General features: G+C 34.8%; 3 protein-coding genes across 3 annotated transcripts; 2 read left to right on the top strand and 1 right to left on the bottom strand.

Moving 5' to 3' along the window:
• Nucleotides 1-55: 55 nt before the first annotated feature.
• LOTGIDRAFT_228694 (hypothetical protein) lies at nucleotides 56-5562 on the top strand (the record flags this gene model as incomplete). Its single annotated transcript, XM_009059576.1, has 5 exons — nucleotides 56-80; nucleotides 1553-1736; nucleotides 2174-2316; nucleotides 3571-3712; nucleotides 4613-5562. 5 exons carry the CDS (start codon nucleotides 56-58, stop codon nucleotides 4824-4826), a joined length of 708 nt encoding a protein of 235 aa, XP_009057824.1. The 3' UTR covers nucleotides 4827-5562.
• A 2591-nt stretch (nucleotides 5563-8153) lies between these two features.
• On the top strand, nucleotides 8154-10163 carry LOTGIDRAFT_153544 (hypothetical protein; the record flags this gene model as incomplete). The annotated part of the gene is made up of 3 exons (XM_009059575.1): nucleotides 8154-8260; nucleotides 8697-8814; nucleotides 9753-10163. The coding sequence occupies 3 exons, from the start codon at nucleotides 8154-8156 to the stop codon at nucleotides 10161-10163; spliced, it is 636 nt and encodes a 211-aa protein (XP_009057823.1).
• A 557-nt stretch (nucleotides 10164-10720) lies between these two features.
• Nucleotides 10721-24641, bottom strand: LOTGIDRAFT_182444 (hypothetical protein). The gene is made up of 21 exons (XM_009059574.1): nucleotides 24593-24641; nucleotides 23951-24088; nucleotides 23557-23643; nucleotides 22931-23057; nucleotides 21979-22127; nucleotides 21342-21488; nucleotides 20847-20946; nucleotides 20038-20180; nucleotides 19509-19708; nucleotides 18932-19131; nucleotides 18260-18366; nucleotides 17763-17906; nucleotides 17310-17440; nucleotides 16601-16808; nucleotides 16039-16149; nucleotides 15437-15651; nucleotides 14431-14523; nucleotides 13875-14055; nucleotides 13495-13653; nucleotides 12946-13155; nucleotides 10721-12350 (listed from the first exon to the last, which is right to left on the bottom strand). Exons 1-21 carry the CDS (start codon nucleotides 24593-24595, stop codon nucleotides 12315-12317), a joined length of 2889 nt encoding a protein of 962 aa, XP_009057822.1. The 5' UTR covers nucleotides 24596-24641; the 3' UTR covers nucleotides 10721-12314.
• Nucleotides 24642-25890: the final 1249 nt, after the last annotated feature.

Raw genomic sequence — 25890 nt, 5'->3', positions numbered from 1 at the left:
TACGGAAAGCAGTCATTGGTAAATGTTTGAAAATAGGTGTGAGACTCGGATCAGAATGCAGGCTTTGGGGCATCACCCAAGTAAGACCAATAAACCTCTGAAGTGCTGTTTGAGTCACAGAACCAGGATATCCTTCTGCAGAGAAAAATGAGACCATTTCCTCAGGTTTTATTTTGAAATTATCATCGCCGCAATATATACGTCGAAGTCAGAGAAACTGACAACAAGGTATATTATTTTTGAGAGACGTTTACCACCCTAGATCATTAGATACCATACCCTTACCATCCTGGATTATTAGATACCATACTCTTACCACTCTAGATCATTAGACACCATACCCTTACCATCCTGGATTATTAGATACCATACCCTTACCACTCTAGATCATTAGACACCATACCCTTACCATCCTGGATTATTAGACACCATACCCTTACCATCCTAGATTATTAGAAACCATACCCTTACCACCCTGGATCATTAGATACCATACTCTTACCACCCTAGATCATTAGATACCATACTCTTACCACCCTAGATCATTAGATACCATACTCTTACCACCCTAGATCATTAGACACCATGCCGTTACCATCGTGGATCATTAGATACCATACTCTTACCACTCTAGATCATTAGACACCATACCCTTACCATCCTGGATTATTAGATACCATCCCCTAACCATCCTAGATTATTAGACACCATGCCGTTACCATCGTGGATCATTAGATACCATACTCTTACCACCCTAGATCATTAGATACCATACTCTTACCACCCTAGACACCATGCCGTTACCATCGTGGATCATTAGATACCATACTCTTACCACTCTAGATCATTAGACACCATACCCTTACCATCCTGGATTATTAGATACCATCCCCTAACCATCCTAGATTATTTGACACCATGCCGTTACCATCGTGGATCATTAGACACCATACTCTTACCACTCTAGATCATTAGACACCATACCCTTACCATCCTGGATTATTAGACACCATACCCTAACCATCCTAGATCATTAGACACCATACCCTTACCATCCTGGATCATTAGACACCATACTCTTACCACTCTAGATCATTAGACACCATACCCTTACCATTCTGGATTATTAGATACCATCCCCTAACCATCCTAGATTATTAGAAACCATACCCTTACCATCCTGGATCATTAGATACCATACTCTTACCACCCTAGATCATTAGATACCATACTCTTACCACCCTAGATCATTAGACACCATGCCGTTACCATCGTGGATCATTAGACAGAATCATCTTATATCATACGATACCATACGCTTACCGCCCTCGACCATTACCTGTCATATTCTACCACCCTAAACCATTAGATATGCACTTACCACACAAGCACGTCATCCTCACACAATCTTAGCACTCAAGAATACTTGATTTATTCATTAGAAACACCAATTCATCAAACAATGAGCATGATTTGACCAAGAAAAATAGGTAAAGGCAACTTTAACAATGCATGAAGTGAAGATGTATAATTATATTTTGTTGGTTTTCAGTTTGTGCTTTATTGGTGTTAGTTTCGACTGTTAATGCTGATATAGATTCAGATTATCTAGATTGTATGTATAGTCAAGAGACTAAAAATGGACGAACTCGCTGTACAGATGCCTTTTCGGGTCCTTCCCCTCAAGCAGGCCCAACTTTATTTTTTTCCGATCCTGAAATCAGCAACTATAGCAGGTGGGTTACACAAGCAATTCTTCTAATGTGTAAAATGAAAGATGGAAAATTTGAAAGTGGGTGTGGGAGGGGCGGGCAAAGACATTGGGATGATGTGGGACGTGTTATTTATTTTATAGTATAAATTGTCTTGAAGACAAAGAATAAATTCAAGGAAAGGTTCTTTTGGGCATTACACATAGAACACACACGAGGGGTCTGATTGACAACTTCAGTAGACTGTACTGGATCGGACAGACTTGTCTCAACATCTTTAAAATGCTCAAAGGCATGGCAATATTTCAGTTGAAAAATCGAATTTTGGGGGTGCTAAGGTGAATTCGAGTTTTAATTCTGAAAAGCAATGCGGATAGCTAAAACTTTCTCATCTTTATTTCCTAACACAAGGGTTACTTGATCCTGCGTCATTTGATTTTTAAGTCTCTTTTTTTTTCCAGATTGTTCAAAGCCGAGTATATAAAATGGGCAATCTGTTATAATTCAGTTGAAATTAACTGTTATAAACCTGAATATCAAGACCTGGCCATGTCTAATTGTGGTATACAATCCGCCATTGAATACTTCTTTGAAAGAGAGGCCGGTGAGTAAAAGTCATCTTTGTAGTTTTTTTTTTTTTCGTTATATCCAGACCGACCAGCATCTTCGACGTTCTTATGATGTTTCGGATGCCTAGAGGTGGGGTGAGTTTTAAATCCAAACCACCCAAAAAATAATCATAAATCTCCTTGAGATGTAGCAGGCTCATCTTCACAATGTCAAGCTATTTGATATATACATAGGGGATTTATAACTCAACCTATTAATGTGGTGTATCATAACTCTATTCCACCATGTTAATGTAGGCTTCACACTGTCCCGTTCATAGATATCCTATTAGAAGACCTTACCATGGGCAAAATAGACACACGCATTCAACCTTCGCAAGCTCCTGTGGAAACTTTTAGGCATGCCAACGATTTTGAAATCACTCACGAATAAGTAGCCAGAGCCTGAAAAACTCAGTCGGTGGTTGGCTAAGTATGTTTGAACATTAACTATATCGTGTGTGCATCTGGTGTCAATTTCGGCACAGTGTGAAGCGGCACTATAACTCCATACTCCAAGGTCAACCATGTCGTGTTTGTGGCTTCATGAAAGAATCTTTCAAAATAATCTAGTTTCAAAAAACAATAATTCTCGCTACCATTTTGCGTCCTTACGTTAATGAGTTAACATAGATAAAGGGACACTCCGCATTTTTGTAGGTAGAAAAATTGTTTTGCTCAAATTTGTGAAAACTATAAACAAAATCAAGAGAAATGTGCCCTTTAACATATCTGAAAGTTTTAACTAAAACAATCCAGTCGTTTATTTGTAAACGCCAAAAAATTTTAAAACATTATGTAGGGTTTTCAAGTTCGTTATGCTATTTGGAAGCTCTTAGAAAACTACTATAGGGAAATGGGTAAAATAAACTAATTGTAGATTAATATGTGTCCTACGTATTGTAAATGTTTCAACTAATACTATCTAGCCAAACACCAAAACTAGGTCAAACTGCTTAATTAATAATTTGTACTCTCTGTTTTCATTAACCCTTTTAAAGCAAATTCAGTTGGATCAAGTAGAACCATAGATCTAAATGACAAACTTTAGAAATATTTTCAGATATAATTTACGACGTTTTTGATAATGGAAACTTTTTACAAAAAAGCGGAATACCGCTTTAAGTAATAAAAATCAACCACCAAACTAAACTACGTTTATATATCACCTGAGGTCAACTCACTTACATAGAGATGCATCTCATTGAGATATTGGCTGTAGATAACTACGTTAAGTATTTTTATTTTAGATGGTAATATATTTGATCACATATGTGAAGGATTTAACAAAAGCAACACTGAATTTCTTGAATGTTTTCGTCAACTAGATGAACTAACAACTCCCTCTACTGGTAATATAACATATGAAGGGTACAAGTACAATCTCTGTCGGTAAGATGGTTTTTCTGTATTACCAGGCGGGAAGCAGGGGTTCTCTTTTCTGCCTTGATATCTATGGCGCTTAAGAAGCAAGATCACGATGGAAATAATACGATGCTGAAACGATGATGAAACGGGCATTGATGCACGTAGTGCTGTAGACATTTATACAAGGCTGTGTACATACGAAACATCGCGTCTACAGGACAAAAAGCTTCGAAATATGATTCCTACTCTTTACAGAGCCGTTTCACCAAGGATGGTTATGGCCCCGATAGTACAAGAACATTTTATTTTTGTTCGATCAGTCACACAAATAGTCGGAAAACCGAAGCCCCATGTGTTATAACATGCTGTGTTAAAGGTCCCTAGACAGTTGGAAATCGAAAAGGAGCAGGCTTATGGCGCTGTCCTGGCAAAATTGCCCTCATTGCACCCTTCAGCTTGCTTGGCGTTGCCCGTCTTCATTAGCCAATATGGTGCAGAAAAGTAGGACGTAAAACTCCATTCATTTTAATTTTTTCAATAATGGCTGTAGTTCATAAAATTGTGTTATAAAGCGCTAGCAGAACGTTCAAGGTAGGCCGTTTGAAGTGATCGTCTACTGTTCTCTAACAGTAGCCGTTAAAAACCGTCTGTCTGAAGTCGTCTTGGTCGATCAAGGTTTCTTGTGGCTCCCTGTGTCCCTGTCACCACCCACTTCCCTCGTCCATGAAATTCAATCGGGTCAAATAAAAGAACGATTGAATGCAATTCAGACTGGTCAAGCAGAATAAGAAATTCATCTGTGACAACTGGTGCATATCGGACCGATGGAAAAACAATCCTTCCTGAAATGGGGATACTAGTGTTCTGTAAAAGAAATCTCAACTCAGCTGTTATTAGTATCATTGTTTTTGCTTTTGATTCTAGCCGTCGACTGGTTGACATAGATTGTTATCGTAATAACAACGAATTTAAACAAGTATGTTCTGATACACAAACTACGTTTACTACCATTTTGGAAAAACAATTACCTCATGCTTGTGATGCTGGTAACGATGGAAACAATGGTTATGCTGGTAACAACACAAGAATATGGAGTTTGATTGTAATTACCTATCTGATCAGTTTATTTAACAATTAAAATATCAACACTCATTGATTAATATTTACATTGCTACTATCACTCCCTTCAATAAACCAGTTAGCCAAACCGGCGTTTATTTTCCAATAACTGTAGTTTGTCACGTGACAATAAGGCGTATGAATACATCGAAAACGAAAACAAGGATTGACCCAAGTTTTATACCTAGAGTCTAATCTTATTTTACAATTTATTGAAATTTACAATTGTTGTAATGGAATAATAAATATTTTATAATTCTATCATCCAAAAAATATTATTAGGGGCGGGGCGGTGAACTTGATTGACAGATATCGGTGAATTAAGCAACAACGGTTTCGGGTATTTTTACAATTAAAAAAAGAACATTTTAGCGTATTTTATCAGAAAAGATAAACCAATGTAAATATAAGGAATGAATGTGGATCTTGTTATCGTTATGGGGAAATAAACGCTGGTTTATCATGTGACAAGACGTACATAATAATTAAATAATGTTTTAATTTATTAAATCTTTTAGGATGATTTTCCATATTTTGTAGTGTTAAATTCAAATTCAAATTCTATATTTTCCTTGAACCTAAAGGCTCATCAGAATAGAACATAATACATAATGTTTACAAACATACAAATAATATACAATATACAAATATTTACACATATTTATGACAGAGAGAGGGAGAACAAATTAGTTTATTGTATTAATCGCTTAGTTTAAATATCTCATTTCAGTGTCAAATTAAAGAAACTATTTGATTAATTTGTGTTTCTAATGAATTATCATGTATTCTTAATCATATCATTATGTTCTTATTGCATATAATTAAGAGTTTTAACCAATCATACATGTCCTTACCATCTATATAAACAAACAAAAAATACTTTTTGACCTTCCTTGATCGGTTTTTGATACTGTTTTTTTTATTAATTTATTAAATCGAGGGGGCCCGAAGAAATGGATTGCATCCCCGAAAACTTGACCGCCGACCAATATTATCATCTCACCCCATTGCCCCTCCGATATCAAATGACCACCCTCCTCCAATCAATCAAGTTTGGGTACTGCTGAGATACAAACATATCACCTTTACTCCATTGTTGGGAAAATAATAGACGTCGGGGTATATGAGATAAAACGTCTGGAAACACAAAGAACATACTTCAATTAAACACCCAGCGCTCTGCACCATAACCAACTGACAGAACTATCCAGCTGTTTCAAACATGATTAGAAATACAAACTGATAACTCGAACATATATTGTACTCGACCCTGACTGGCCATGTCATGGTCTTTCGTAGTTGAACGTGGTCTAGGGATGGTCCCCCTGACAAAGAGAACGTTGCTTGTTTTTTTTTTATCTAAAAGTCGCACGCGTCGAGAAAGCGAACAAGGTCGCGGAAAGGACACATTGGTCGAGGGACAATCGAGGGACAGTGACAGTCTTCTCCAGCGAGAACTGATTGCGCATTGTTGTGTTGCTCGACACTCACTCAATCCGTGTGATCTAGCTTCATTCCTTTTCCAATCAAGCAACTCTGCTCAACCTTATGGTCGGCCACCGATCGCCTGGCCTTTCTATACGGTCGTAGAGAGTCGCAGACAAATCCGGTTGACCGTGACAGATTATATTGCATCTAAATTGTATTGATCGTTGGACCTTGTACAAGGTATATTGAGATTGAGCCTTGATCGCTCGAGGTTGCGCACTTGGGTGCGAGGACAGATCGTCGAGAGATGATGTCGCAGATTTGATCCAACAGAACGAGCCTTGGTTGTGTTAAGATCCCCTCAGATCGAGTCGATAGACACTGTTTCGTGTTCAATGACTAATTACACATTGTCTGGTAGCGAATTGGATTGTTTATCTGCTTGGCAATTAGGTAACGTGGGTTCGAATCCACCTCAAGGTACAATATATTCTAATACAGCGGACTGTGTTTTCGAGAGTAGGTCCGGTTTCAGCTTTCACTCGATATCACGATTAGGCTCTACAGTTATATTTTAATTGGTAAAAAAATATCATTTTACCATGAATTGTTTTGTTAATGCAATTTCATGGTAAAAAAACGATCAAAGATCATCTTACTTGTGATATTGTGAGAGATGAAATAGGGGTTTCATTCTTGATACTGGTAGTATATGTTCTGATTTAATTGAAGAATGGAGAGATTGTCGTAGATGACAATGCAAGTTAGCATCCGCTTCCAGGACATTAACTTGGGTCTGCTTTGGGTTTTTGAAATCCGGTATGTCTTTCATCACAAGACTTTCGTTAGCCGATCTTACCGTGGACATCACAAAAAGCTATATATATTCAAATTTCTTTCTATTTCCCCTTTCAAGACCATTGATCGATTGCATTACCCCTCTTCCTCCTATCCTTACCATTTCGCGAATTTTTCTCTTTGGTTTTTCCCTTTCATGTCGGAGAATATAGCCTGACTGAATTGAAGAACTTATTATAATAATCTAAAGATTATATGCGCCTCATTAAAGCGTCCCATTACTCCTAAATATTTCACAATTACTCCTGTGGGTTCGGGTAGGTAATTACCTCCTGGTTTAAAACCCCTGACATCAGAGACACATATACATATATCTATAGGAATGCTATCCTTTAATAAATGTGATGTCTTTGAGAAATAGATATGTTTTATTGCTTGTCATATAAGGCTCACGAAATCCAGACGACAACCTGAAGTTGATCGAGTATCTGGTAAAGGTTTTATAAGAGAAACTCTCTTATAGAAGCACTGGCCTAGGTCACAAGTAGAGACTGTGAATTACATCATTGGAATACATCAATAAAAGCGACAATGAAATCTTCAAACAAGATGAACACGTCTTTGTGTCTGACCATATTAGTTAAGCCACTTATTTTATTGGTTTTATATCGATATAACCTCATCTTACAACATCTTAGATCAAAACGTGTTGACTGAAGTGTCAAGATTTTTTTTGCTAAGATACTCATGAAAAATGAAAATTAGATTTTACCAACTTTATGGTTTATTTTTGCATTAATATATGTACATAGTGCATTGCACTGGTCACTAGTGCAGGGAAAACGAACATTGTGATGATTAATAAGCGGCAACCATTGATCTGGAGTCTAGTCTGATTGTTCTTTCTCACGAGTAATATGGCTGACTGAAAGGAAATGAAAGGAGTTTTACTTCCTAATTTTTTGCATTTTCTGATAATGAGCCCACTTAACTTTCAAATCAATAAGGCGTAAAACTCCATTTCTGATTTTTACCATCAGTTGTAGTATTGGTGTCTTGCTTTGATAAGTGGCAAAGTATTCGAGATTGTACGAAATCTGAGATCTATAAGCAAGCAGTGATGCCGTGTTATACAACCTTCCTTGAAAAACAACCGCTAGAACCTTCATCACCAGGTTATGAGCGAGCTGGCTTCACAAATGATCGCCATATTAATACCTACTGTAAGTAAGTATATTTTGTATATAATTATTCTGTAAATAAATAACAAATCTACAGCAGTTTTGGAACACTTATTATTTGTATACTTACGACTTATTATCTAAAGGTTACGACTGGTCATTTATTTGCTTACGACTGGTCATTTCTTGACTTGCGATATATTATTTATATACTTTCGACTTTTTATTTGTATACTTACGAATAACTATTTTTTTCTGACGTTCGACTTATATTTTGTAAACTTATGACTTATCATTTGTATACTTACGACACTTGTCATTTAAATTTTGAACTGAACACTTACTTTTTATCCTGCTTTTCGTAGACCGTCCGGTTTCTTGTAGCGGATTTGCAACTTTTTTCTGACTCTGGGTTTATTCTTTACAGATTTGCCACTCATTACAATCTTTCAGAAGTCTTTGTTTATGCCTGGATATTTCAGGTTCAATATGGCGGAATATATTGACTTTTTAAAATGTCTGAATGCAGAAGATCTGAAATGTTATAAAAATGTAAATTATCCTGGCCTGGCTATGACAGCCTCTAGTATAGAATCGGCGGTAAAATATTTTTGTAGTCGTTCGGAATATGGTAAGCATTGGTCTATTACATGTTGTGGATGTCTTAAGGGGTTCTGCTGTCTTGGGACTGCTACTTGTATATTATCAATTGACTTGTAGCTTTATAATTGCAGATTATTTTGTTTTACTGCCTGATTTAAGCGTCCTTGGTTTCGGCGTGCGATATATTAGACTCATTTGGTACTATTTTACCATACCATGTGTCGGCTGGCGACTCAGGCCCGAAGCTAAAGAATAATGACGACCAATTCGATTACAGTAACCAAACACCATACAAGATTGCCTCTCCGAATATATTACTTGCCCTGCAAACAATTAAGCCTGGCTACGGGCCTGTCGTGACTTTCTATTTGTAAGAAGCGTAGTCTTATGAAGGCTTGAAGACCAAAATCTTTGCAAATTGTGTTTCAGAGCGGAACATGACGTGTGGTGCCCGGAATACAGAGCTCCAGATGTGTAATGTTGTTGGGTACAATGCCAGAATACCCCCTGATGCTAACTCGACCCACCAACAACATATAGACTACGAGTGTGGGTAAGTGGTATATTATTGTGATATTAATATATTATATATTTAGTATTCTATAAGCATACATCCACTAAACCTCTTTACAAAGATACTAAGACCACCAATCGTCGTATATATAAGGAGACATGTTCAGATTGGTATGCAGTGACGTATTTAGGAGGAAGGGACATGGTTGCGCCCACTCCCCTTTTTGTCAATGAAATCCTCGCTACGCCACTGCTATGTAATATTGCCGCCCTTGTGGTTGGTTACAACCTTTATTATGGTCAATGTGGTAAATTGTGGTGAAATCTGAAACAGCATAAGCAAAACTAATCCAAACCCTTTCTAGTGCCATAGATATTGTGTTTAATACTTACCGTTGGTTCCCTGATTATTTCTCTTTCAGATCATTGCGTATTGCTATCGACTGCCTGAGGACAATGAAATGTTGATTACAACAAATTGTACTGAAGCTCAGACAACGCTCCTACAAGTTTTGGAGATTTCAATTCCACCTGCATGTCTTAATGAAACTAGTGAACAAAATCAAAATGGCGGAGAGGCTCAAAATGGCGATAACCAGAATGGCGGGAAAATTCAAACTGGTGACGAGGATCAAAATGACCAAGAACTAAATGACGCAGAGAATGAAAATGGCGCAGTGGTTCCTGACAAGTCTAAAGCATATGAAAATGGCGGAGATATCATGGGATTAAATTCTGGAAATAGCTTTCGAGATACAGGCAGACATTCATGGGGTTTGTTTTATCTGCAAATGGCATCAGCAGTTTTACTTTGCCACATTCTTATTCTGTAAGAATCAAATTTATCAAGATGATTACTCACTAATATCTTAAAATATTTAATTAACGTTTTGTCCTGCTGTGTGTTTCCCCTGTAAGATTAATTTCTACCCTTTTCATCAAAAGATTTGTGACTATTAAAGGGATTGTAAAGAGGTTTTCTAAAAAAAAATTTGTATTGGGAAGCCGGTAGCACCGATTCGCACCATTTCGATTTTCAATCAGACCTGCAATTTCCCAAAAAGAGGTGTTTGATGACATCAAAGCAAAATATGCTTTATCACACAGGACCCGTCGCAATTAGCGACGGCATCAAACACTTTGTGTTAGTAGAATTTCATGAACCACAATCGTTTGGTCGAAAATGGAATGCTGCAAATTGATGCTATCAGTGTTCACGATACAGAATGAGAAGACGTCTCTACCATTCCTTTGAAGGGATATTGCTGCTAAAACTGTTCAGAGCTCTCAATTTCAGCTTTAAATATATCCCTTTTCATATCAAAATCCATTTTATCTCCAATTTAATAAGATAAGCACCAAAGGGAAGGAATAAGGAAAAATGACAACTAATTTAAGTTATAATTTATTTACAAGTAATGCGCATGATCATGTCCGACATGAATTGAATTCTTAAAATCTTACGAGAAATAAATTTAAACATTCAAATCTATTGGAAATATTTTAAAGATCAATGACACACAAAAATATTTTGCCAAGGGTAATTTCTCATCCAGAATAACTTCCATTAAATAGCATCCATATATATATTCAAAGAAAGTGGTCTGCAAGCACTTAGTACCATATAATTGTGAAAACAATGCGCACCTATTTGTACCCTCGAGTATGCTGTATTTTGAGGTAGTATAAGAAGTAATGGATACAATATAATTCTGGATTATATAGCACCAATTACCACCTATTCTACCAAAAAACAAATTAGAATGGTCTTGCGAATGATTTGAATCTTGCCACGATTATCTTCACAATGGTCAAGGCATTATATCTTAATATGTGAATACAGCAATTTGAGCCTTCGGCACAGAGACTAACAAATAAGTATACATGAAATCCAGGGCTCTAACTGGCTGTATTTGCTGACGTACAATCCAATCAAATTGTTGAAAACAAGAAAGTGGGCCAAGGTATAGTCAAAGTATAAGATGAAGGCGCAATACCCTGATCATTGTGAAGATGGACACTAGAGGTTGAATGTGAAAGTCTACATCCTACCGTTCAGACTTCTAATGAGAAATGACAGACTCTTAAATAACAAACTTTTTCTTGTTTATCAACAAAGACTTTTATTACAGCCAAGCTGAATAATTTGTGCATATCAGAAGTTGGATTATAATTTACGTACTAATTTAGAATCATCCTAGATATGCAAAAATAATTTGCTTGGCTTGAAAATTAATGAAAACAGAAACAACAAACAATTAAAAGATGTGTCTTATTAACAAACATAAAGAAATTATTGATCCCACTTAAAATATATACAAACATACATAAGGGCCGCTCGATTGGTGAGTTCTGTACGTTCGGAATTCATGGAATCAACAGAACGTTCAATAAAACAACTTGGAACAGAGTTTAGAACGCCTTCCTCATATGCTGGAAAAATAGTAGATGTAGATACAATTCAAAATGGTGGAGAAGGAATAAATGGGAAAAATTTGAATGCGACATATTCCACTTTTATACCCTTTGATTGAGGGCAGAATTGGAACTGATGGAACCTGTTCAGAACCAACCAATCGAGCACCACCCTACAATCAAATGTCAAAGAAATGCAATGTAGTAGAGCAATGATATTTATTTTTAGAATTAAACACACTGTATCCATTTCATTTTATAACAAATTGTTTAAATTAGTCAGAAATATTATTTCTCTTATATCATGGGAAAAGTTTATGAGTTGCTTCTAATGTTTTGCCAATATGTTGTTTGGATTTCGGGTTCTCGTTTAGCAGTTCAGATTGTTATCAGTTGTTGGTTTCTTTATCTGTAGATCATGAAACACGATTCAATATGAAACATTATAATTTGAGTTTGATATCATAATGACAGTATTAATAACAGCACTGTGAAAATATGATATATATCTATTTTATATTTACAATTTATCAACATATTATAACAAATAATAAATATCTTCTGTCTTCTTAATCTTCTAATAAATCTTCATCTAAATTAACATCCTGTAATATCAAACAGCAAGCAGTTAAAGGAATTGTTAAGATTGTAAAACTTTTTAGGATAGCACTGATTTTCATAATTCCAATTTTCATTCAGCTGTCTGTGGTGCTTGTAATTCCACCTAAAACTTAGCCTTCCATGACGAAGATATTGCTAAGGTCTTTTATATAGCAACTTTCCAGAAACACAGTTAATTTAGCATTGGAAATTTAAAAAGTTTTTACACTATGCTTTGGTAATAAGCCGTGTACGTTGAAATTCTTCTACAGTTGGAAATCAAAAAAGAGAAGGCTAATAACACTGTTCCAGAAAATTTTTTCCTTTCCTCATTGCATACTGCATGATATTGCTCCACTATAATAGCCTATTTAGGTGCAGAAAACAAAAACATGAAACAATATTACTGTCCTGTATTCTGTTGATGATAAAATACTTTTTCTCTTTCAATGTAATTTAACTAGGAACTTACTGTACAATAAACAAAGTAAGAAGACACCTTTTAAGAGTGACTTAAGTATTTTATTCTGAGCTTTCATCATCGTCAAGACGACTTCATCAGCCGATTGATTTGGAATGATTTGAAAAAAAAAAACTTACTGAAGTATCGATATCATCATCTATCTGTAAATTATCTAAATCTAGTTCCAATTCCTGTTCTATCTCGGCTGCCGTCCGACTGCTCACTGGTTCAGACGGTTGAGATTTAGTTACTGGGGCAGCTTTAGGTGTGGGCACTGGTTCTGGTTTGATTGGATCTAGAACTGGTTCCGGTTTGATTGGATCTAGAAGTGGTTGTGGTTTAGAGACCTGAAATACATCAACCGACAATTGGTGACATTGTTAACACAATCTGTACACAATATTTCAAAAAGACAATATGAAAATATTGATTTCTATTTATCCTTTTGAGGCTGGGGTGGGGCAACTTGTTAGCCGCCATCTTGAAAAGAATTCAGTTCTATTTATTCTGTCTGTGACATCATATTGATAATGGTAAACAACTCAGATCTTAGTTACAGTCTATCATTTCATTAACAGTTTATAACATTTTAAATAATGGTGGTTTGTTACATTGTCATAATCTACTAGTTAATCATGCTTATTTTATACGAGTTGACTGATTAATTAATAATCAAAAAGACTTACAGGGGGTGATTTTGGTGTTATTAGCTCTGTATCCTTTTTATCTGACTCCTCTGTATCTAAATTCTCTGATTCTGACAGTCTCTGTACAGGTTCATAATCAAAACGACCTTCAGCCTCGGCAGCCTGCATCTCTTCCACTGCATTACGGGAACTATTTTGCTAAAAGTGAAAGAAGGTGGGGGTTAGGAGGAAAATGTCTGAAAATTACCGGCTTAAAACCTGCCTTTAATACAATATGGAAGTACATTCCTTCAATTTTTACATTTTAACACAATTTTTACAATGAAAAAAATGTTTATTTTCACGAAAAATTGGTGCTTGGCCTTTGGGGGGTACAGATACATCTTGTTAGAATTAGTACATACTAAATAATTACTTACAGGAACTTGTGGGTATTTATGAGCTGGTATTACTGCCTTTCTCTGGGGTTCCAGATATTGTTCAACTTTAAATGCTTCTTTTAAACCAGGGAATAAATTCTCATATTCTGTGGGGTCTGCCAACGATTCAGCAGCCTTTTTATTTATTGTGGCTAGATTTTCTCTCCATAACTTTACTACCCTGAATAAAACATTGAATGAAGTTAACTGAGAAACCTGAGACAAGCAAAATGAAATGAAGGAAGGAATGAATGGTTTTCTACCTCAGACTTTTCTGCACCTGTTTGGGCAAATGAAGACATGCAGTATTTAATGAGAGAAGACAGCAACATAAGACTACTCTTTCTTGATTTCCAACTGTCAACAGGTCTGTTATAATCCCAAATAAATATCAAGTCGCTTTTCAATGTCAGCCCCTCTGACCTGCTTTTAGACTAGGAGAGCCAACAAAGATAGCAATGCCATGTAGTGCTCAGCTAGGGAAATTTAGCAAAAGAATGGTCTTTAAACTATTATCTTAAAGACAAGACAAAACTTAATAAAATATAAACCTTACCTGGATATCTGACTTGGTAAATAAGTTCTGGCAAAGAAAGCAGCCTCTGGTAATCTTCCTGTTTTTATTAAAACATCTAGACATTCTTCTACTCTGTAAATATAAAAAGAGATATCCTAAAATATATTAATAAATAAATATCAAAATTGAAATAGGTTGTTATCAAATGACCAAGATAATTTGAAATTATTATTTTTCTGTATATTTAAATATTTAAGTAAAATTTTAAAAACTTTTTGATTCATGAAAACCATTAAATCAATCAGAATTAACATGCTAATTAAGCACACAATACGTAATTAACAAACTTATTATCGAAATTGACGATTCAACTATCTGAAATTTCGCCAGGACATTCATGTTAACCCTACTCATTTTTGATTTCATTTTTTTTTTAGTCCTTTTGAAAGCATATTACTATTTAATTATAAAAACTTCCAAATAATGAAAACTGGCCATAAATCTTAATACTGGTATGTCACTTTAATCTATTCAATAGGTTTAAATTTTTAAAATGGTATCTAAATAACAAATAATAATTTAATATTTAATAAAACTTTGTCCTCGAGATGCCTATAGTACGGAACCCCTAAGGCGCAATTGTAAACATATTTATTTATTATTTCGTTTAAACGAAATAATTAATTCATTTAATCGAAATAATAAATAAATATGTTTACAATTGCGCCTTAGGGGTTCCGTACTATAGAATTCAAAATTCATGATGAAATGTGATTGCACTTTCTGTACTACAAAGTTTTTTAAAAAATCCCCCCAAAAAAATAAAGAAATAAAAAAGAATAAATTATATCTGAATAGGCATAAATATCTTTATTTGATTATGAAAAATGAAATAATTATTAATGTCACTGTCCTGGCAAATTTTCCTTCATTGCACCCTGCATGGCGTTGCCTCTCATCATTAGCCCACATGGTGCAGAAAAGTAGGATGTAAAACTTCATTCATTTCATTTCATTTCAATAATGAAATATCAATGACACCTACCTTCCAAGAGTAAAGTAAGAAAGGAAAGCAACATTGTTCTGACCAGCTTTCTCGGCAGTATGTCCTAAACGTTCTACCATGTCTCTATTACCAGCTGAACTAGCGAGTAACATTAATCCTCCAAAATCTTGAGCTTGGTGTAAACACTCCTGGGCTAATCCAAATTCACAGTTCTTGATAGCTAGTTCAGACAGTTGCTTCCATTTTTGTTCAGACTAAAAGTGAAAAGATAATGAATAAAGAGTAATTCTCAATTTTGTCCTATTTTAAAGGGACAATTATCTGAAATTACTGGAAATATGCATACCAGACTCGAAATCAGAATGGTGTAATTAAAGACCGAGAGTACTTATTGTTAATTAAGCAGTTTGACCTAGTTTTGGTATTTGGCTCTATAATGCCTCGATATTATTAGTTGAAACCTTTAGAATACGTAGGAGACACATGTCTCTACAATAAGGCGTTTATTTGATTCATTTCTGTACAGTAGTAATCTAACAGTTTCCATAAGGCATAATGAACTCTAAAAGTTAAAGTAGATTTTTTAATAGTTTTGGCCTGGATTGCCCTTTTCAGTTATTAACTATCTAATAATGACCTACCTCAGCCTCTTTAGCTAGTGTATAAGCTATTTTTAGATCGCCCAACTGTATAGCTAGTTCAAATTTATGTTCTGGATCACATGTTACTGCTAAAGCTTGTGATTTAAAACCCTGTAATACAAGTATATATCTAGTTGATATGGTACAATAATACTTATACATATATAAACCTTCACTAAAAATAGTTAATTAAAGTCTTTATTAATGTAAAGATGCCATAGCTATACAACACAGAATACAAATATCCCCTTCAATAAAGGGGATTGATAATCTTAGAATCTCTTTGCATTGATGAAAATATACATGGGCACATATTATCACTTTGAAATTTGGTTATACAAAGGACAATTTCTAACAAAAAAGAAATGAAATGAAGGGAGTTTTACATCCTCCGTGGGACATTTTCCGTAGAAATCTCCAGGAGTGTGTTTCCATTTCCACACAAAGTAATTCTCAGATTATAATTCAATTAATGAAGTTAATATTTAAATTGACGTAAAAATATTAATTGTTAAAATTAGATTCACCACACAATTTACAAAAACAGCAGATGATAATTTACCTGTTTCTCAAGGAAGTGAGCAACTCGAGTTCTCTGTTCACGTGGTACAGTGGGTAAAACTTTATCAGCCGTGTCGAAATCTCGTCTCATGACAGCTGTCTGATATTCCAATACAGAAACCAATAAACTATAGCTAACTACATTCAACTCTTTATCTCCTAAATACATTCTATTCTCCTTCGGTATATACCCCAATAAATACATCACTCTGAATAATACATCAAATATTAAAAACTTTATGGTTCCATCATTCTTAAAGAAACATATTGTTTACCAAAAAATATTTATAATCACATTTTATCATAGAATTTGTGGTATGGAAGTATGGATAATTATCCTCTTTTATAAGGATTGAAATCACATTGGGTTCATCCCATGCTGCCAACAAGTGTTTCAGATATAAAACCGTCATCAGGACAGTTTCATTCAAATATGACGTTGATTTACCAGCAATAGTAAAAGTCACAGAACAAACACAAAAATCAACGAAACATAATGTAGCCTCTAGACTGTCCCCCTCGGACATAAATTTGGCTCTGCCACTGCTTCACTGGTATCAAGAGTTTATCCCATCCCAAGCTGTCAATCAGTGTTTCTAACATCAGGACAGCTAGTTTTTAGAGTTGAGGTTATAGAACTTTGCGATTATGAGCCTGGTAAGTCATTTATGGTACAATAAAGTAAAATGTAATAAGAAATATAGTATTACCTATCAAGATGAGCTACAGTAACTATTTCACCACCAACATAATAATTTAACCTATTGACACTGTTAGTGTATATAAAACAATCTCCTACCCAGATACCAGTTTTAACCACCTCTTCTATCTCCCCTATAACCTACAATATAGACTTGAGACATTAGTACCTGGGTTAGGGCTGGGTAAAATGATCGAAATAATCGATCATTGTCACTAGGAATTCATAATCGATTATATGTCGAAGTAACATTTTCTCAACTGTTACCCGTTAACAAGTAGTAATCTCTTCCACATAGTTTCCCTTCAGCACATTGGACTTGTGCTTCCTCCTATTTATGAACAAGTTCCTTTGACAGTAATCACTGCAAGCTATTACAAAGTTTAATTGGAAGATCTTTCAATATCAAATAAGCTAAAACCTCCTTAAAAAAACCTACCCCACCCCTTAAAGATTATCATACCTCAAAAGCATCCTCAATACCATCCTCTGTCACACTGTCTTTATTGTCCTTGGAATTCTCCACAGCTTCAGGATTATAGCGGAGAATAAAGAATGATTCCTCAGTAGCAATGCATACTAGTTCACCATTCTCACTCCATACAATCTGTAAATAGATATAGATAAAAAATGAGTTAAGTCCCCTTTTCATTCTATTAAGAATTTTCATGGGTTTTAAATGGAAAGGAAAGTATGCATACTACATTAATGTATACAGCAAGTAGCATATAGGACCTGGTTATACTTTCTACCCTAGCAACTAAAACCTTTTTCATGTCATACCCTTGGATCTTCATCTCTCGAAATCAGGTTGAAATCGAAAATAATCATAAACCTATGTTGGGATGAAATTCTAGACCTCTCAGTTGTATCACAAGCAAGTGTTACAAGTGTCCAAGTCACTGCGCCACCAAAAACCCTATGATATCAAAGAAACAGAAGGACATGTGGTTTACTTACACTTTTAGGAGTGATTTCTATTCTTCTGATGAGTTCAGTTGTATCCCAGTCGTAGAAAGCTAGACCACTGACAGATCTTACTCCCAGCATGAAACCTCCATAGATACCTAAATAGTCAAAATAATCATGTAGGAGTGAATGTCAATATACTTATCACTATGGGAAAGCACATCATTTTACCATAGAACAATTGATTGATTGATTCAGAGGACTGTGTAACAAAATGAAGGGAAAGATAGCTTGCCAGGCAAAGAAACATACGCCAACTACCAGCTGTCAGAAACTCCATGTAGGCGTATAAAAATTAAACTGAAACCACTTTGGTTCAGCAGTCTAAAAAGTGCAAGAGAAAAAAAACCTGGCTCCATCATCTGGGGCCTTATTCTGGAAAACTTAACTTGAGATGATTTTTGGTCATCATCTGATTGGTCAATCACTAAAATTGATTTTAAATTTAGTTTTGTTATCCAATCAGATTACTGTATTTCTTAAAATCTGGATTTTATTTAAGTGAAGTTTTGGAGAATAAGGCCCCAGATGATGAAGATACACATCAATATCATATAAATGGAAGAAACAAAACTTTTGTTTTCTGATACAAATTTAAAGTAGTTTTTCTTATAAATTCATACTAATAAAGATCCAATTCTTAAAATAGTTAAATAGTCTTACCTTCAGCCCCAAAATCAGGTTTAAATGACTTTAATTCTTTAAAATTTTTGTATATTTTGACCATACTACTTCCCTCTCTGATAGCATATACAGACGCATCATTACTCCAGGCGAATTCCTGGGCTGAACCATAACTTTTATTACGTAGTGCCATAGCTGTATATATAATATATTCACCATCTCCACAAACTACTACAAATCTATAATACATAGGACAGTACACATGCATATCAATCTGAGTTTAGTCAAAATACCATCGAAACTCTTCACAAGCCAATTTTAAGGTATTTTGTCAGATTTGGAGGTAAATTTTAACAGAATTACTGATAATATTTACTTCAAAATCAGGAATAAAAATCTGTACAAGCAAGACGATTCCATTAATAAAAATGTCGTCCAAAGCATGGCATCGGGAGTAATAATTGTATAGTAGTGGACTCCTCAAAAAAGAAGTACCATCAGGAAAAGAGTAAGCATGGTCTGCTTCGTGCAACACCCACCAAAACATAGCAAAAACTATGTGTCACCAGCCCTACCTATACTGTTGAAGATTAAGAATCAATCAAAGTCTACATACCTTCCATTAGGATTGTGTGCAATGGCTTGTGGGTATATTTCACAACTGCCCATATCTTTCACAGCTAATGGTAGCCGTTCTCCATCTTTGATATCTTGGTCCCCCATAGCCTTAATATTAGCTTGTTGTATCTCGGAATGTTTGGCCCAGATAATTTTACCATTGGAATCCATAGACATGGCTGGTTCTTCTCGACCCAACTAGAAATATAACAATAATAATATATATAAATATGTCAACAAATATCATTCAATTTGTCTAGTTCTAATCAGGGACAATATCACAACTGAGAGCCTTTTAAGGGCCAGATTTGTTAGACTATGCACATGTATCATGTATGCTTGGAAGATCCCTTTGCAAAATTGGGAAAGATTTTTAATCTTAATGGCCCGCCAATTGTAACCAGACTCAAAATAGTCTTATATTGAGTTATATGCCCTCTAAAAGCACAGATAGGCAAGCAAATTTTTAGAGATTCTTCAATCTTACATTGTTTATCAAACCAAGCGATGACAAGCAATGTACCCACCTTAATAATAATGCTACCCTCATCGTAACCTAGAGCTACGTTATTAGACCCTTTCTGTGATGAGATTGTCCATACTCTTTCTAAACCATAGTTTAAAGTGCTCTCTAATCTGTAGGTATTAGCATGCCAAATTCTTACAGTTCCTGAAAATAGGGCAAGTAATCAAAAAATTAGAATTGACCCAGCTCTCTATTAGGCTTCATATGTTGACCATTACTTGGCAATCAACATTTAGAAAACGAGCCTTGACACATAATAAATATTGTATGTAACAGAAATGATAACCTAATGTTCTCTCTCATCTCTAGGTCAAATTCTTACAGTTCCTGACAGGGCTGTTGATTTGGCTCTATTTGCAGGACATGACCGATGCAGCAGCTCAAATATCCCCTAATGGCACTTCTTGTAAATCAACTTTGATATTTTAACTGGTCAGAAAAATATTGATCTTAACATATTGATGAAAATTGCTGCACAAATGATACTTATCACTTTATATTACATTAGTCAGAATAGTAATTAGCAACCAAATAGAGGACACATAGTGTGACAATGTTCAGCAAAAGGTAAAAATAAGAAAATTCACATCAGTTGAGGAAACTGTTAAAGGGATTTTAAAGAGGTTATCTAAATTTGATGTGTATGGGGGACACTGATAGCATCAATTTGCACCATTCCAATTTGTGGTTCCTGTAATTACACTAAAACTAAGTGTTTGATGTTGTTACTAATTGTAAAAGGGCCTTACGTGATAAGGCATATTTTGCAGTTAGTGATGAATGTAAAGTAATAGAATATAATTGACTTACCATCTTCAGAACCTGTCATTATAATGGGTAATTCTGGGTGAAATGATACAGAGGAAATATTCTGAGCATGGCCTTCTAATGTCTGTACACAAGTCTTATTCTGAAATATATAATTTAGCATCAAGTCTGAAGACTTACATTTCCATTAACAACATAGTGAAGAATCTAACAAATTGGAATTGCTATAGACCTTATTCACGTGTCAGCCATATTGAATGCAGAACAAGTCTCATAGAAAACAACCACAGGTAAAAATGTGTCTCTGCAATTAAATCGGCTCCAAGGTGTCTTAAATGCCAAATTCAATTTGGAATTGATTAGGATATTTAATGATAGATTTAGATGAAGTTAACCTTCACATCTATCAGAGAAAGGGCAATTCAAGATTATTTTCTGGATGTTGATAGGGTTAATGTGATGAGACCTTCAGCAAGTTCAAACAGTTTAATTTTCAAACCTATGACAAATTCGAAAATTAAAAATAACATTTATTACCTGATAATCCCAAATCTTAACCAATCTATCATCACCACCAGAAATCAAATAAGGTTTATCTCCCCCTGAATAATAATCAACGCAGTTCACTCCCTTTTCATGGCCTTCTAAGGTGAAGTTTGGTGCATTGGATCCTAACTGCCATACCTAGAAAATAAGAAAGAAAATGCAAAGTTTAATTTCTTAGATCTGGACGAGGGGAAAATAAAAATGGTTTATTAGGACTGGGCGATATACTGTTATCATGATAAATAACAGGTATAGGAATTTATATTGTTAGTAATCAGCTAATCAAAAAATACCGAAATATTGTGATATATGATAGTTATCATGATCCATGGTTAAATTTTTATCCAGATTAGATCATCTACACAATCTGTAAAAGTAACTTAATATTTGAAACAGATTTTTTTTTCATGATTGTGAAGATATTTATTGTTACAGATGTTTTTTTAGAGACTGGGTTGTTTTTATTTACATTCAAATTTCTATATAAAAAAAGAACATTTTGTAAAAAAAAAACAGTAAAAACCATACAGTAATATTGTGATATAAACCCATATCGTGATATATTAATGCTTAATATCGTGATATCAACTTGATATCACCCAGCCCTAGGGTTCATGTATTAACATACCTTTACAGTTCTATCAAGAGAAGCACTAGCAAATTGATTATTATCTTTAGGGTTGATCACAATCTGCATCACATAATGACTATGACCTTCAAATACTTGTGTACACGTCCAGTTCTTATCCCAATCCCACAGCTTAATTAACATATCATCTGAAATAAAACCAAATCACAATTTATTACAACAATCAGATATCATTTTTATATGGAAAATGACAAGCTACTGAAAAATACCTTAATGATAATGATTGTTTATTCCAAATCCATGGCTTATTTATCAAGGTCATAAAGTAACCAAATTTGGAATCGATTTTGAAAAGGAGTATGTTTTCGTATGGTATATTCTGAATATGCTTTGTCATTTTACATTCGGACAATGATAATTGATATTAGCAGATAGACGCAAGTATTATAGACTGAGCAGGTCATCTTTCCTCAATATTACAGTCAGCCAAGCTTAAAATAGTACAGACAATCAAATATATCATTGTAAGAGATAAAGATTGGCTGTGCGACCAGTTATACCTGATTCAGTGACTAGTTTCGTTCATGTTTGAACTCTTCAGACTGATTAGACTCACCTTGCGGGGTTCTATTTATACTGTTCATGGATACCGGTGGAAGGTTACTGGGGTTTGGGTTTTACCGGGGTTCGTAAGTATCAGGTTTTACCGGGGTTTGGGTATATCATTGCCAAATCTGATAAGATCAAGTTAGAAGACAAGATTCTCAGAATCTTTTACCTCAGCTCTTTATGGGTACAAATATCCTAAAGATATTAGTCTGAAGACTATCAATAAAACTGGTATCACAGTTTTTTGTGGTTGAAAAGCCCTTGTTTTTGTCTTTTTTTCAACATGTTTTATACTGTGAACTGAATTTTGCCACAATAGAGACAACAACTAGAGATATATAACATATAAATACATGTTAAATACAATAATAAAGTTACCTACCACTACTAGTAAGTATATAGGGTTGTGTAGGATGAACTGCTATAGATCGTAGGTAATCTGAGTGAGCTTCAAATTGGTGAACACGTTCTAATGTATTATAATTATACACTCTTACTGTCATATCATCCTATAATAGAAAATATCGAAGTTGGGTGTGACGCAATGCTTTATCTGTCTTCGCAAACTGTTTTGTACATTAGATCTTACTGATAAATTTTCACAAAAATCAGCTTCAGGTAAGACAGTTTTAAATATTTTACACATTATCATTTGGAAAGTTGTATTTGCAAAAACAATCTTCAGCCCAAATATGTAACATTTTCAAGTGGAATTTTCTAGGATGAACTTCTATTTCGTAACTTACAAAAAATTACAATTGACACCCACAGAAAGGTAAAAGATATCTCTGGAATACTGATAATCAGGGATAACTGGTCGCATAGCCCATCTTTATCAAAAAAAATATCTCATTTCATCCAATCAAAAAAGGATAATTTAATCTTTATTCATTGAAATGAAGTGTATTTGAGAAACGCTGCTTGTATCCCAAAGTTGATAGAGATAGTATGCTCCAATGGTAAAATATTGTATGTGTTTTATAAGCTTTGAATTATTTTTCTACTTACTGAGCCAGTTATCACCCAATTTTTCCTGGCCACAAACTTAGCCGCTCTAACTGGCAAATCACAAACTTCAAATGACTTGATAAGTTGCTGTAAAACAAAAATATTAATTGACTTTCCAAAAGAATTTTTTTGACCATGAGGAGAATTCAAACCCACAGCACCTAATCTCCCAGCAGACAACAATCTCACCTTTTTCAAACTTAGGCCCACTGTGCTGCACATTGTGTACAAATAAGATCCCTGTGCACAAATAAGATCCCTAGACAGTTGGAAATAAAAAGAATATTCCTCATTTCACACAAGAGATGATGCCTATCTTCATTAGCCCAAAAGGTGATAAAATTAGAACGTAAACATTCATCTTAGGTTGATAAAAACAATAACATACACCTACCTGTGATTCATAATTCCAAATATGGACGTTACCATTATATAAACTAGCCAACATCCATGGCTCACTGGGGTGAAGGTCAACAGACTTGACACGATCAGAACGAGCTGATAGCTTTCGCTTTATATCTAAACGGAGAGGCTGAAAAAAAATATTATTTGATAAAATATAAAAGTCTCACCAAATTAAACACCTACTTATCAATTCAAATCTGAATATGTTTGATAATAACTTTATGTAATATGTATAGCTGAAGCAGAAGAGAATTTCTTTTTTTTTTTTTGAATTTTTAGTGTTTTTTGATCAATTTCATTTGCAATATAGACATAGGACAGTGTTTAAACGTTTAAACAGTGCCAAATTTAATTGTGTCACTGCACTGAATATCTGAATCTTGATTAACTTGATTGATTATATTTGGACAGGTAAACTTGTTGTTATTGTTGGTTTTGGTGAATGATGATGGTTGTTGATATTGATAATACAGTGGGGATTGAAATTTTAGCAGACACCTTGCTACAGTTGGATCACAGAGAAATAAAGGTCTGACACTTACCATTCTTACAGTAGCTACTGAAAAGATCACAAATGAGGATAGGGACGTGTCAAAGAGTTTAAATATGAAAAAATAAGATAAGAATTTACCATAATGTTTTAGTTTATATCACTGTCGGCAATGTTGGAGAAGAATACGTGGACGTCAATACTGCGCATGTGTACCGGAAGTATATTTCTATTACTTTTAGTCTCGATTGTCATATTGACAATCTTTCAAGAAATCAACTGCACCTGATAATCTTGACAAAGGATTTCGTAATATTCTGAAATTACTCCTCAGACAAACTATATAGAAACGAAACTCTCTTATTCTATTTCGATTATTTTACCCGGTCCTAGTCTCTGCTGTCTTCCTAGCTCAGCATTCCTTTTCCAAGACTGCACTAGAAATTTTCCGCCGAGCTGAACTTTGCAAACACATTTAACTAGCATACAGAATCGGGTAGAATCGGGTCGAATCGTCTCAGCATACACATTCGCGGAAAATCGACCTGATATGAAATCTGAATTATTTCTAACTTAAATATTATTAAAATAACTTAATGGTAAGGGAGACAGCAACTTAATAATTCGAATTAGGACTAGTTTGAGATAGTATGGTATGAATTTGAAAATGTTCCTACATGACAGCTAAGACTCGCAAATTACCCGTAAACTCTGGGTATTATTCTGGCCATATATATGTCAATTAGTGTATCTCTTTTACGGGCCTCTGTGCAAAAAGTAAGGGAGACAACAATTTGGTGATTTGATATTTCGAATGAAGTTTATGTGAGATAGTATGGTATAATTTCAAAAATTTTCTACGACGGCTAAGACGCGCGAATTGCCCGTAAACTCTGGATAATATGCTCATATAGGACATATATATATGTGTATGTCTTTAATGGGCCTCCGTACAAAAAGTAAGGGAGACCCATGCGGTCTTGGTGATTTGATATTCTATATAACTGTAGTCTTACATACATATAATATAGGTGCTTTATATAACTGTAATCTTAATGGCAAGCTACACAATTACCAAAGCCGTGGAGTAGGGGACGGGGAATGGGGAAGGAATCCTGATAATGGGAACTGACAGAACCTCCTGGAAGTTCTAATATTGCTCTCAATTCCATGAGCATGATGGGTTATTTGTCAGTGACCACATGACCAATAATAATTAAATCACATCAATTGATTTTGCAGTGTTATTATAACTTAAAATTTGACGTCACCCTTTGATCTCGATGTACCATTATCCAACATTTAGTTCACTAACATAACTTTACACTAATAAATATTATAAATGTGTTCTAAAATATTTGAGTCATTCTGCCCCTTATTTGTAGCACTCGTCTCGATCGTAGCAAAATGTCGTGCTAACAACCCCCCCCCCCCCCCCC

Source organism: Lottia gigantea, assembly GCF_000327385.1.
Source record: "Lottia gigantea unplaced genomic scaffold LOTGIsca_4, whole genome shotgun sequence".
NCBI classification, from domain to species: Eukaryota; Metazoa; Mollusca; class Gastropoda; family Lottiidae; genus Lottia; species Lottia gigantea.
This window is presented reverse-complemented; position numbering and strand designations above follow the sequence as displayed.